Source organism: Oryctolagus cuniculus, chromosome 2 (assembly GCF_051225735.1).
Source record: "Oryctolagus cuniculus isolate XC-2025 breed Fujian yellow rabbit chromosome 2, ASM5122573v1, whole genome shotgun sequence".
Lineage (NCBI taxonomy): Eukaryota > Metazoa > Chordata > Mammalia > Lagomorpha > Leporidae > Oryctolagus > Oryctolagus cuniculus.
The window spans coordinates 189910219-189925536 of record NC_142868.1 but is presented as its reverse complement, the minus strand read 5'-3'; the positions used below and the strand labels follow the sequence as shown (position 1 = coordinate 189925536).

General features: G+C 39.4%; 1 protein-coding gene across 3 annotated transcripts in view; it reads right to left on the bottom strand.

Annotated features, from left to right (window-relative positions):
- The window catches only part of SMC6 (structural maintenance of chromosomes 6), a 99847-nt gene that overhangs the window by 10056 nt on the left and 74473 nt on the right, over positions 1-15318 (bottom strand). For all 3 annotated transcript variants that reach the window (XM_051840235.3, XM_089327828.1, XM_089327829.1), the window contains 2 exons: positions 7879-8004; positions 3737-3842 (listed from right to left, as the gene is read on the bottom strand). In XM_051840235.3, the coding sequence (XP_051696195.1) occupies positions 3737-3842; positions 7879-8004 (232 nt within the window). The remainder of the gene's footprint in view (positions 1-3736; positions 3843-7878; positions 8005-15318) is intronic.

Below are 15318 nucleotides of genomic sequence, written 5' to 3'. Positions count from 1 at the left end.
AAGGTCTTGAAGTGAATTAATTTAAGTCCTCCTATTCTGTCCTTCCCTTTATAGGTGCTTCACATTTCCACAAGAATTCTAGGATCAGTTTGTCATTATCTACAAAAAATCCCACTAGTATTTTGAAAGGAATTGCACTGAATCTACAGATCAAGTTAGGGAGAAATAAAATCTTAATAAAATACTAAAATCTTCTGATTCATGAACACCATAATCTCTCTTATTAAGTCATTTTTCATTTTTCAGCGTTATTTTATAGTTTACAGTGCACAGGTCTTGCATATCTTTTGTCAGAGTTTTCTCTAAGTATCCTGTATTTTTGAAACTGTTATAAGCGGTTGTTTTTCAATTTTAATTTCTGATCGATTGTTGCTAATATGTAGAAATTTAATTCATTTAAAAAATTTTTAAATATTTAAAAAAATTTTCTTTATACACATATTTTTAGAGATTTAATTTTATTTATTTGAAAGAGTTACAGAAAAAAATCGAGATAGAGAGAGGTCTTCCACCCACTGGTTCACTCCCCAAATGGCCACAATGGCTGGAGCTGAGCCATGTGCCAGGAGCTTCTTCTGGGTCTCACACCCTGGTCATCTTCTACTGCTTTCCCAGGCCATAGCAGGGAGCTGGATTGGAAGTGGAGCAGAGGGGCTTGAATCATATGGGATACCGGTGCTGTAGGCCAGGGCGTTAACCCACTGCACCATAGCGCTGGCCCCTATAATTCATTTTTGTATACTAATTGTACCTGCAGCCTTGCTCGCTGTACTAAATTGAGTTCTTCCTCCTGTAGGTTCCATCAGATTTTTTGTGTAGATGACCAGGTTATTTGTGACCAAAGAGAATTTGACTTCTTTTCCAATATGTATTTCTTTTAGTTGTTTTGTTGAGTTACTGAACTGGTTTGAACCTCTGTTATGATACCGAATAGAAATTATGAACATAGACAAGCCTGTCTTGTTCCTGACTGTAGGGATTAAACACTCAAGTCTGCCTTTTACTTTATGCTTGACATTTTTATAAAAGAGCAAAGGAGGCTCCAGATGATTCAATATTTTACAAAATGGGACTTCTATTAGGTTGGAGTTATGATAGGACTGATGGACTGAGTAGTCATTTTAGTAAGACAGAATCCTCCTTTCATTCATCTCTGCTCTTTGGGCCAGCCACATACAACCCAGAATTCAAGAACTGACTAACTGAAGTTTTAGTCATATGCCTAGCAGTTTGCTCAAGTTTCTACACGTCTTACCAGCCCTCTTCTTCCACCACAAAAAACACAATTGGGGCCAGCACTGTGGTGTAGCGGGTAAAGCCACTGCCTGCAGTGCCGGCATCCCATATGGGCATCAGTTCGAGTTCCAGCTGCTCCACTTCCAATCCAGCTCTCTGCTATGGCCTGGCAAAGCAGTGGAAGATGGCCCAAGTCCTTGGGACCCTGCACCCACGTAGAAGACCCGGAAGAAGCTCCTGGCTCCTGGCTTTGGAGCTCCTGGCCACCTGTTGTGGCCATCTGGGGTGTGAACCAGCAGATGGAAGATCCCCCCACCCCCGCCTCTCCTTCTCTGTCTGTGTAACTCTTGACTTTCAAAATAAATAAATCTTTTTTTAAAAAAAGTTCAGAATCAGCAATGCCCTCAGGAAAGAAAATACTCAAATACTCAGCAACTGTCAGCTTACATTGGACAGGCTCTCCCACCCCTTGGAATTCCGATTCACTGCTGCTCCCACACCTCTTCAATGTCTGAAATGAGAACTTTGTAATTTCCCTGGCTTTCTCATAGCTGAAAGTGAGAACAATGGATCACCATGGCATAGCACCTCTTTCCACATGGACAATTCCTCTTTTTTTTTTTTTTTTTAATTTGAAAGATAGAGTTAGACAGTGAGAGAGACAGACAAACAGAAAGGTCTTCCTTCCATTGGTTCACCCCACAAATGGCTGCCACGGCCGGAGCTATGCTGATCTGAAGCCAGGAACCAGGTATTTCCTCCTGGTCTCCAACGCGGGTGTAGGCGCCCAAGCACTTGGGCCATCCTCCACTGCCCTCCTGGGCCACAGCAGAGAGCTGGACTGGAAGAGAAGCAACCGGGACTAGAACCCAGCGCTTGTATGGGATGGCGGCGCTGCAGGCGGAGGATTAACCAAGTGAGCCACGACGCCGGCCCCTGGACAATTTCTCTTAATACTTTCAAATCTCTATCTTTAATAACTGAATTCCTTAAAAATAAAGGCTGAGTGAAGAGGAGCTACCAATTTTTTATTGGTACAAATTTAAACAAGTGGAGGGTAAGAATCTACTTTCTAATGTGCTAAAATGCAGAGGTGCCAAACAACAAAAAGGCACCCAATTCATTCTAAGTATTAAAATGAAATGATAAAATTTAAGGCCCAATTCATTCTACATATTAAAATGAGATGATACAATTTAAGGCAACTAAGAGTAGTAAGCAATTATTTGAAAAATCTGTCCAAGATTACTTAGACTGAGTAGCTGCTCTTGATCTGACAACACAATTTCTAATGTCATGCCAGTAAGCACTCTTTTAACACATATAACCATGACTTTGGAATGCTGAATGCAGTAGCTTTGTTTACTCAAAGGAGGTCAGACCTAGGATAGCTTCAAAGTAAATACTGTGAAGGATAAATTAGGAGGGACAGAACCTTCTTGGCTTCGTAGAGTGAGACTACAGATTACAGAGTTTATCTAACAGCCCACACAATTTAAAATTCCGTGTGAATTTAGAAAAAAAAAAAAAAACAGTGCAGCAGAAAGACAAGGAAAACATTTGTCACTGAGGATAAAATTCCTAATTATCATCTTAAAAGGATAATGTGGCTTGGGAAAAAAACACTGACTAGCAGCTTTATTCAGCAAGATCAGTTCAATTTTCAACATGTTGGCAAAGACTATTCTTTTTTTTTAAGTTTTATTTATTTATTTGAAATGCTGAAATACAGAGAGAAGGAGGGAGAGAGAGAAAAGGGAGAAAGGAGAGAGAAAAATTATCTTCCATCCTCTGGTTCACTCCCCAAACGGCTGCAGTGGCCAGGACTGGGACAGGCCAAAGCCAGGATCTTTTTCTGGGTTTCCCACATGGGTGCAGGGGTCCAAGTACTTGGGCCATCCTTTGCTGCTTTCCCAGGAGCCTTAGCAGAAATGGATCAAAAGTGGAGCAGCCAGGATTTGAACCAGCATCCAAAAGGGATGCAGCACTGCAGGTGGAGGCTTAACCTTCAATGCCACAGCACCAGACCAACCAAAGACTATTCTTAACTTTCTTTTTTTTTTTTGACAGGCAGAGTTAGACAGAGAGAGAGACAGAGAGAAAGGTCTTCTTTTCCGTTGGTTCACCCCACAAATGGCCACTATGGCTGGCACACTGAACCGATTCAAAGCCAGGAGCCAGGTGCTTCCTCCTGGTCTCCCATGCGGGTGCAGGTGATCAAGCACTTGGGTCATCCTCCACTGCCTTCCCGAGCCACAGCAGAGAGCTGGACTGGAAGAGGAGCAAGGGACAGAATCTAGCACCCCAACTGGGACTAGAACCGGGGTGCTGGTGCTTCAGGCGGCGGATTAGCCAAGTGAACCGTGGCGCCAGCCTATTCTTAACTTTTTTTAAAAAGTTCTTTCTCCCAAAGACAGCGAGTTAAAGTTTACCAATGTTTCATCAAAAGAAAAGCAGCAGCCAATATTGCTAAAAACTGAGATAAAAAGAAAATACTTACTGAAATAGTAAGAGTTTCGTTCTTATGGTCAAAATTCATCTTTCCACAATAGGCTCTCTGAGATAGTAAGTTGTCAAAGTACAATTTGCATCGTAAAGTCAAACACCTTGAAGTAAAGAAATGGGACATATTAAGAAGACAGAGAACCACAGAATGATCTAACCAGGCAGAATTATGTTGAGAATGGCTGCCCATTTCACAGGTGGGTTGTAGGTGATCTGTTCCCATGTCTTATGGTCATTTCCAACCTCACATTTTTACCAGTTCATTTACTTCCATAAAAACACTCATATCCCACATTTAATATACCCCATTACAGCAGTTAGTCCACATGAATAGATCAATAATTAATTTACACTGTAAGGCATTACATAAATCTTGTGCTTGAGAGGATTAAACTCTAGTAGTATTAAGATGCATAAAGTTGCCTGTTTCCTCCAGTCTTTTTGTAATGCCACTTTGTAAACTTCTTTCTGAGTCTAGTCTTGGCTTTCCATTGCAACAAAATCTTTTATGGTATGCACCTGATTAACTTATAGCATGTTAAAGAAAGATATTCCACCTGGGTAATTTTTGTCAAGATTTTTTTTTTTAACTTTTTTTTTTCCTCACCATTTTTTTTTTAAACTTTTATTCAATGAATATAAATTTCCAAAGTACAGCTTATGGATTACAATGGCTTCCCCCCCATAACGTCCCTCCCACCCGCAACCCTCCCCTTTCCCACTCCCTCTCCCCTTCCATTCACATCAAGATTCATTTTCGTTTCTCTTTATATACAGAAGATCAGTTTAGCATACATTAAGTAAAGATTTCAACAGTTTGCTCCCACACAGAAACATGAAGTGAAAAATACTGTTTGAGTACTAGTTATAGCATTAAATCTCAATGTACAGCACACTAAGGACAAAGATCCTACATGAGGAATAAGTGCACAGTGACTCCTGTTGTTGACTTAACAAATTGACACTCTTGTTTATGGCATCAGTAATCAACCTAGGCTCTTGTCATGAGCTGCCAAGGCTATGGAAGCCCCCTGAGTTCACTGACTCTGATAATTTTTAGACAAGGCCATGGTCAAAGTGGAAGTTCTCTCCTCCCTTCAGAGAAAGGTACCTCCTTCTTTGATGACCTGTTCTTTCCACTGAGATCTCACTCGCGGAGATCTTTCATTTAGGTTTGGTTTGTTTTTTTTTCCAGACTGTCTTGGCTTTCCATGCCTGAAATACTCTCATGGGCTTTTCAGCCAGATCCGCATGCCTTCAGGGCTGATTCTGAGGCCAGAGTGCTGTTTAGGACATCTGTCATTCTATGGGTCTGCTGTGTATCTCACTTCCCATGTTGGATCATTCTCTCCCTTTTTTATTCTATCAGCTAGTATTTGCAGACACTATTCTTGTTTCTGTGATCCCTTTGGTTCTTAGTCCTATCATTATGATCAATTGTGAACAGAAATTGATCACTGGGACTAGTGAGATGGCATTGGTACATGCCACCTGGATGGGATTGAATTGGAATCCCCTGGTATGTTTCTAACTCTACCGTTTGAGGTAAGTCAGCTTGAGCATGTCCCGAATTGCACATCTCTTCCCTCTCTTATTCCTACTCTTATATTTAACAGGGATCACTTTTCAGTTAAGTTCCAGCACTTAAGAAGAATTGTGTATTGATTACAGTATTCAACTAAAAGTATTAAGTAGAACAAACAAAAAAAATACTAAGAGGGATAACATATCAAGTTGCTCATCAACAGTCAGGGTGAGGGCTGATCAAGTCACCGTTTCTCATAGTGTTCATTTCACTTTAACAGGTTTCCTTTTTGGTGCTCAGTTAGTTGTCACCTATCAAGGAGAACAAGTGGTATTTGTCCCTTTGGGATTGGCTTATTTCAGTCAGCATAATGTTTTCCAAATTCCTAACAGGGATCACTTTTCAGTTAAAATTTAAACACCTAGAATAATTGTGTGTTAATTACAGAGTTCAACCAATGGTACTAGAACAAAAAAAAATACTAAAATGGATAAAGTATTACATTGTACATCAACCGTCAGGACAAGAGCTGATTAAGTCACTGTTTCTCATAGTGTCCATTTCATTTCAACAAGTTTCCCCTTTGGTGCTCAGTTAGTTGTCGCCGAATCTACAAAGAAATCAAGAAACTCCACAACATCAAAACAAACAACCCACTTAAGAGATTGGGCCAAGGACCTCAATAGACATTTTACAAAAGAGGAAATCCAAAGGGCCAACAGGCACATGAAAAAATGTTCAAGATCACTAGCAATCAGGGAAATGCAAATCAAAACCACAATGAGGTTTCACCTCACCCCAGTTAGAATGGCTCACATTCAGAAATCTACCAACAACAGATGCTGGAGAGGATGTGGGGAAAAAGGGACACTAACCCACTGTTGGTGGGAATGCAAATTGGTTAAGCCACTATGGAAGTCAGTTTGGAGATTCCTCAGAAACCTGAATATAACCCTACCATTCAACCCAGCCATCCCACTCCTTGGAATTTACCCAAAGGAAATGAAATTGGCAAACAAACAAGCTGTCTGCACATTAATGTTTATTGCAGCTCAATTCACAATAGCTAAGACCTGGAACCAACCCAAATGCCCATCAACAGTAGACTGGATAAAGAAATTATGGGACATGTATTCTATAGAATACTATACAGCAGTCAAAAACAACGAAACCCGGTCATTTGCAACAAGATGGAGGAATTTGGAAAACATCATGCTGAGTGAATTAAGCCAGTCCCAAAGGGACAAATATCATACGTTCTCCCTGATCAGCGACAACTGAGTACCAAAGGGGAAATTTTTGTCAAGTTTTATCATGGTATAGTTTGCAAAAATAAAAGTCAGTTACAAAAGAAAAAAAAGCGCCCCAAATTCCTGCTCTTGGAAAGAGGAAAGGGGAGTGGCACCCTAAGCGGAATCTGATGGTCTTGCCACTGGGGAGACAGAGTTGGGGACATGAATTGTATGTAGTGGAGAGGAGTGTACAGTACAAAGTAAGGATTCTAGAGGGCCTACAAAGAGGTCTGCCCCAGCTGCATTTGAGGACACTGCCTGAGGCTGGGGAAACACCTGAAGAAGCAGCAGATCCCTTAAGCGCACACAGAGCCAGGAAGAGCTCATAGACCCACTCGCTCAAGTGAAGGACTGACACAGTACTTAGCAGAATACTGCCTCCAGTAAAGGCAGCTCTACTCCCACCTAACAAAGCTTAAACAGCTTCAACAAGGATAAAGATAAGTCCTTCATGTACTACTAATATAACATGGCCATAAACTTGAAACACGCATTTCAAAAACTAACCCACAAATATATTTTTTATGGTTTTACCTAACTTGCCCATATACTCTAGACCTAAGTAATTTTTAAATCAACTTCTATAGTCTTAAGATTGAGGGTATACAGAGAGTTAAAAACTATGTTAGTGGGGAATGCCACCAGGGGAAACAGAGGCAGGGTAAGGCTGCCTTGGATTCAAACGTATTAAGTCATGCCTTCCTGAAATTACCCTTTGGTATGTTTCTGTCATTTGTTGTATCTGCTGAGGTCAATCTATTCCTGTGAGTCTGTGCACCTCTGGGTATATTATAAAGAACATACAGTTTCTGTGATCCTGTGTTCATTTATTTAACAACTTTATATCAAATGCTTGCTATACTTCAGGCACAGTTATAGGCACTGGATATAAAGCAGCAAACAGAACAGAGTTCCCCTGTTCATGGAGATATACATATCTCCCCCATCTTAGGTTCCCCAAGTCCTTGCTTCATATACCCTTACTGTCTGGTTTCCTATTAGACATTCGTTTCCCTTGAGAATATGCAATGCCTAAGGGTGAAATAGGCTATTTCAGAATGAATTTCAAAGAACTCACCTCTGAGTTACCCACTAAGAGACAACTAACAGAGTGCAGAAGTGGATAAGCTCTCTAAAGGGCCCTCCCAACCCAGAATACTCTTGATTAGATTACATAATCCCAACTGACAAAGCAAGCACTAGTTTCTGCTGTTAAGTGGGTCATATAATGCTTTTAATTTCATTATTTATAAAAGATAATGTAAAAAACAAAGAAAACACATAAGTGTAAAATATATGGTAATTTTTTAATGCACTTACCTTCTAAACTGTTGATATGTTTTGTACCTGTGGGTCATGATTTCTTCTAATAATTTGATAAATCTTCTTAAAGTTCTTACTTTGTTATCCAAGTCAAGATAGGTTTCTCTTGCTTCTTGGTATTGTCTATTTGATAAACAAAGTATTAACTAAATAAATGCCATTCATAAAAAGCCTAAGAAAAGTAAAGTATCCAATATATTTAACTGATAGGGAAGGGCAGAGTGATAAGGAGGCCTAACAGCAGCCGATTTCATACGCTCTCAGACTGAAAGAGTGCTATGGATTGAGACAGTGCTTGGCAGACTAGGAAAGAACAAAGTCCAAGACCTGGTCAAGGTAGAGGAAGCATATGAGCAAGTGCCCAGATTCAGGCCAGAGAAACAGATTTGGAGAATGCCAGCATTTACCTATCTTCTAAAAGTAAAGAGGGCAAAATAGGAGAAAGGTTCCTTTTAGTGAGATACTAGTAAGGAAGAAAATAATGTAGGGTCAGCATTAGAACTGCCCTAATCAATACTAAAAGAGGACCAGCGCCATGGCGCACTAGGTTAATCCTCCGCCTGTGGCGCTGGCATCCCATATGGGTGCTGGTTCTAGTCCCAGTTGCTTCTCTTCCATCCAGCTCTCTGCTGTGGCCCGGGAAAGCAGTGGAGGATGGCCCAAATGCTTGGGCCCCTGCACCCGCATGGGAGACTAGGAGGAGGCACCTGGCTCCTGGCTTTGGATCTGCGTAGCTCCGGCCGTTGAAGCCACTTGGGGAGTGAACCAATGGAAGGAAGACCTTTCTCTCTGTCTCTCTCACTGTCTGTAACTCTGTCTGTCAAATAAATAAATAAAATCTTAAAAAAAATACTATAAGAGATTAGGACAAAGAGGCCAAGAAGGCATAGCTACTGAGTAGTGCTATTAGAGAGAGCAACAATTACTGCAGCAAGAGAGCCTTAAGTGTGAAAGCCAACCCTGGCCAAGGCTCCCACAGCTATTCCTTCTATCCTCCTTCAAAGAACCAGTCCAGGAAAATCCAATTACTTAAAAATCAGTAACCAAAAAAATGTGTAGGCATAGCATCCTTATAAACATATTTATGGAAAACTGTCCCACAGAGAAAACTTAGTAGAATACCTCCACAAAGCAGAAGAAAACTGCAAGTGAACATCATGAATTAAAATGAAACATGAAACAAGAGCTATGAGGAAGGAATAACTCAACACAGAACTAAAAGAGCAGAAACAAAGAATAAACAGAGAAGACAGACAATAGGAGGAGGTAAAGCAGAACTTAGAGAACCCGAGATAGGGAAGGTGGAAGGGTCCACAGCACACATAGATATGAAGACATAAAGAGCAGCAGAGGGGCGAACAGAAACATGAACAACACAGTAACAGAAATGGAGATAACAGCAAGCAAGATAATTAGAGAAGACAAGGATCATCCAACATACATACAACTGCAAGTTAATAATAACCTACTACATATTTTATGAAGAACACAGAGTATAAGAATGTGGAAATGCTAATTATGATTTGATCAGTGTACACTGTACCCTTGTATTGAAATATGCTATATTCCATAAATATAGTTATTACATATTAACACAAATATATTTAAAAATGGAATAGAAAAAAATTTTAAAGCAAAATACAAGGATATTTCTAAGAATTAATTCTTTTTCTAAAAAAAGATTTATTTACTTATTTGAAAGGCAGGGTACAGAGAGGCAGAGAGTTTGAGAAAGGGAGGAGAGAGGTCTTCCATCTACAGTCCACTCCGCAAATGGCTGCAACAGCTGAAACTGGGCTGATCTGAAGCCAGGAGCCAGAGCTTCTTCTGGGTTTCCCACTCAGGTGCAGGGGCCCAAGTGCTTGGGACATCTTCCACTGCTTTCCCAGACCACAGCAGAGAGCTGGATCAGAAGCAGAGCAGTTGGGACTCGAACCAGCACCCATATGGGATGCTGTAACTGTGGGCAACGGCTTTACCTATTACACCATAGCACTGGACTCAGAATTAATTCTTAAATTCACATTTCAAAAAAACACAATCTATACCAACAAAAGAGTAACAAAATCTGCATTTTGGACAAATTCTAGGATTTTTTTTAAAGAACATTTATTAGTAGGGAGCTGGGTCACAAGTGGAGCAGCTACGGCCGGCGCCGCGGCTCACTAGGCTACTCCTCTGCCTTGTGGCGCCAGCACACCAGGTTCTAGTGCCGGTCGGGGCACCGGATTCTGTCCCGGCTGCCCCTCTTCCAGGCCAGCTCTCTGCTACGGCCAGGGAGTGCAGTGGAGGATGGCCCAAGTACTTGGGCCCTGCACCCCATGGGAGACCAGGAGAAGCACCTGGCTCCTAGTTTTGGATCAGTGTGATGCGTCGTGGTGGCCATTGGAGGGTGAACCAACGGCAAAGGAAGACCTTTCTCTCTGTCTCTCTCTCTCTCACTGTCCACTCTGCCTGTCAAAAAATAAAAAAAATAAAAAAAAACAAGTGGAGCAGCTAGGCACCCTGACATGAGATGGTGGATGTCACAAACAGCTACGCCACAATGCCAATTTCACATTACAGTATTTTATAGACAAGTATCATCAAAAACAAAACACTCAGGATATAAAGTATGAACCATGCATTTTATATTAGGCTAAACTATCCTTCAGATAGAAAAGCCACAAAAGCAACAAGAATTTATGAACCTACAAAAATGCAGAAAATAATCATGCTAAGTCATTCTAAAGAAAAAAAGAGGACAAACAACTTTACAAGTAACATGGCCATTTAGAAAAAGATAAAATCCATTCCTTAAACAACCAAGCAGAATAAATTTAAAACAGATCAGAGATCCAAATATAAAAATATGAACACATGAAAGTACTAAAATAGCATAGGTGAATGCCTCCATAATTTTGATGTAGAAAGCCTTTTAAACTATGATCCAAAATCCAGATTTAGAAAATGTTGACAAATTGGCCTAAATAAAAATAATCTTTCCCTGGAAAAATCAAACCAAACAACAAGAATACAAACTATTTCAAAAGAGAAATGATGAATTAAGAGAAACACTTACAACAAAGGCTAATATCTCTTAAAAATATATTTTTATAAATTAAAATTTAAGGGAAAGATTAAAGAAAAATGGTATAGAATATGAACAGATTATTCACAAGGTATAAAAATGGCTCTTAAACAGATGAAAAAATTCTCACTATTATTCATAATGATGGCATCCAGCTGTGACTACCTTAGTATACCAATTCTCATCCTAATGGCAAAAATTAAGCTTAACTATCCACCATACTCCCTGCTGGCAAGGCTGTGAGGAAGCATCCTCTCACACAATGCTAGTGCAAATGCAAAAACAGTACACATCCTAAAGTGGGAATTTAGCAAATCTCTAACACAACCACACACTTCTGGGAATTTGTCTTGCTGGTACAGCTAGACATTCCTGAAATACGCTCATTCACTGCAGCACTGAGACTGCAAAATACTCGAAATGACCTAGACACACAAACATGGAATGACTGAATAAACTATGGACCACACAAAAAAGCTATGATCAGAAAAAAAGAACTGGTGCTTTATAAGGGGTGGGTGGGAAATGAAATTGAAGGGATAAGTGAGGAAGGACACTCTTCTAATATTCTTTTGTGTGAAGCTTTGACTTTTAGAATTGTGTTAATTTCTACATATTCACACCAAAATGAAATTATAACAAAAGGATGGGAGAAATCTAAAACTGACTACAGATAAGAACAAATACAAACATTTCTATTTCAAGTTAATAACTATCACACTAAATAAGAGAAAAATTAATCCAAATAACTAGAACACTATTAAGTTTACTAAATACTACAGAAAATAATTGCAAGCACAAAAATTTGTTTTTGTAGATGTGCAAAGTGGGACAGTAAATGTTAATGTTCTCAACAGCCAGGTTCCTACTGTGGAAAAACGAAGACAGAAACACAATTAAGGTAAGGCCAAAGATGTTTGTAGGATTAGAATGCCACTAGAGATACCAACACGAACTCACACATTCAGCTCTATTCACTGAATAGTCCTGAAATGCTTTCCCAGTAACAACTAGCACCCCAGAACAAAAAACGGTGTTTAGAGGTACCATTCCCCAAATAAAAAAACCCAGGGCTCTTTGGAGAAATGACTGATCCCAAGGCTGAATCAAGGAAGGCAAAAAAAAAAAAAGGAAAAAAGGAACATATTTAAAAGACATAGAAACCAGATTGAAAAGGCTCTACTTGAGTAAGGTATAACTTAAACATATAAATAACAAGAACTGGGGCTGGCGCTGTGGCGTAGTAGGTTAATCCTGCACGTGGTGCTGGCATCCCATATGGGTGCTGGTTCTAGTCCTGGCTGTTCCTATTCCAACCCAGCTCTCTCCTATGACCTGGGAAAGCAATGGAAGATGGCCCAAGTCCTTGGGCTCCTGCACCCGCATGAGAGACCTGGAAGAAGCTCCTGGCTCCTGGCTGTTGCGGCCACTTGGGGAGTGAACGTTCTGTAACTCTACCTCTCAAATAAATAAAATCTTTAAAAAAATCCTTTAAAATATTTAAAAATAAATAAATAAATAACAAGAACTGATTACAGCCCATTAATAAAATAGGAATCCATTAAGTCCATGTTATAACAGGCAAGTAGGTAAATGAAACAGGTACTTGAGGGAGAAGGCACTTCCTTGCAAATGACTGATAGATAACATGGAAGATGCAGAGGAACCAGAAAAATCATAATTTTCACAAACAGTATAGTTTAAGATTAGTTGAGACAAGAATCACTAGCCGATGGCAAAATCCAGGACTGAAAATATGAAAAGCCAGGTCTTATCATGGCTATAAGGTGTCCTTCCACACAATGCTTATTAGTTGCAAGGGAAAAAAAAAAATACTGAATGAAACACATAATGCAGAAGCTAAACAACATCTTTACTGAGTGGTCACAATTAACATCACCAGTAAGAGAGAGACAGAGGGATGATATGTGTCTCTGGATATTATACTCCATTATTTACACAGTATCCTGGCCAAGAATACAAACATGAATTACCAGCAGATAAACCCAAACAGAGTAATCTGTAAAATAATAGGACAAATGAAATTATGTGATTCTAAACTGTATCCTATAATGTAGGACAAACACTGAGAATTGACAAAACTGGAACAGGACTGAAGGGACTGAGATTTTATCAATGTTAAATGTCTTGCATATCATCAATTTACACTGAAATACTAAGGGTCATGATGATATATACATGTGTTCATGTGTACGCGTCTGTATACATGTGAAATACTAATATAGCCTTTCAATAATGTTTGGAGTCTTGTGATTTTTTGACACTTACCATGTAATATATGTTTATATCAACCATATCTGGGCAATTTCTCTTTCCAAGACACTATTAATTCTAGATGGAAAAATTCACTAGGATTCAAATTTTGCTTGAAGTCCAGCTACTTCATAAACCATTATTACAACTATTATTTATATTTTTGCATTTTACCACCAGTAAGAACAGAAATATAACATCTGTGTGATTAGCAGAACATGGAATTAAATTTGTATTTTCCTTATAGGGCCAGCACTGTGGTGCAGTGGGTAGTCTCCATCTGCAGTGCCGACATCCCTATGCGCTCTAGTTGAGTCCCAGCTGCCCCACTTTCAATCCAGTTCCCTGCTAATGCACCTTTTGGAAAGAAATGGAAGACAACCCAAGTACTTGGACCCCTGCACCCACGTGGGAGTCCCTGAAGAAGCTCCTGGCTCCTGGCTTTGGCCTGGCCCATCCCAGGGCCGGTGTGGCCAGTTGGGGAGTGAACCAGAGGATGGAAGATCTGCCTTTCAAATAAAATTAATCTTTAAAAAGAAATAAATTTGTATTTTCACTGAAAAATAGAGCTTTTTGCTCAGGTTTTTTTAAAGCCTTTTTTAACAATGGCATGTGAATCTACAAGTTATCACAAGATTTAAAATTTGCTTAAAAATCACTGTATTATTGGTGTATGAATGAACAGTTAAATCTACTGTTACATGAAAATATATTAATGATTTTAGAATACAAAAAAAAATCAAAGTATAACAATTAGAGAAGATAGCTCAATTTTTTACAGTTTAGCAGTGAAAAAGGCCTTTGAAAATGGTTCAAAATCTATTAGTCATACAAATAAAAACACACAAAACATAAATACACACTGAACACATAAATTTCTGCATAGTAATAAAGGCTCCATTAACTACTAAAAACATGAGAAACACTACTCACATATTACACAAAGAACTCATCTTTTTAAATATATGAAGGGCTCTTAAAAATTGAGGAAAATATTCATAGAAAAATGAAAACAATATTTCACAGAAAAAAAATACAAAGCAATGATTCTCAAGACATGAAAATCAGAGGTGGGAGTCTGGCACAGCACTTAAAATGTCATCTGGAATGGCCGGCCACCATCTCATTTTGGAGTTGCCTGGGTTTTAGTCCTAGCTCCACTTCCCAAATTCCAGGTTCCTGGTGTACACCCAGGGAAGTAGTGATGACTGTTAAGTGGTAAGGTCTTATCACCCATGTAAGAGTCCTGGATTGAGCTACTGACTCCTGGCTTCAGCCTGGCCTACCACTGGCTGTTAAGTGCATCTGGGGGAGGGAACCAGCAAGTGGAAGAACCCTCAGTCTCTGTCTTTCACATCAAAATTAAAAAACAAAAAAGATACAAAAATGAAAAGATGCTCAATTTTACTCAAAATTAAAGAGAAATGCAAACTAATACTATACTGACACAAATTCATTTTGGGGAAAAAAATCTATCAAAATGTATTATCTATTATTATCTGTTTTAAAAGCATTTAATATTTTAATGTTTCTTCCTATTGTATTCTGACATTTTTGAAAAGACAATTGAAATCACTCCTATTCTCAGCCTTTTTATAATATGAAAACTTCATAATGTGTAGTATTTGCAATTTTCTAAGGTAATTTAACCACTCTCCAATTGTTTCTATTCTGAATTTTTCAATGTTATAAATAATGCTGCAATAGACTTCTGAGCACACTCTTTCTCATTTTAGATTACATTACAGCAACAAAATTGGCCAATTGAAATTTTAACCAAATATTTTGACACAGACTGCCTAAATGCATCTTCAGAAAGATGTTAACAGTAACAACTAATATAATGAGGCCGGTGCTGTGGCTTAGTAGGCTGGGGCCTCTGCCTGTGGCACCAGTTTGTGTCCTGGCTGCTTCTCTTCTGATCCAGCTCCCTTCTCATGGCCTGAGAAAGCAGCGGACGATGGCCCAAGTGCTTGGGTTCCCGCACCCATGTGGGAGACCCAGAGAAACCTCCTGGCTCCTGACTTCGAACCAGCCCAGCCCTGGCCATTGTGGCCATTTGAGGAGTAAACCAATGGATGGAGGACCTCTAT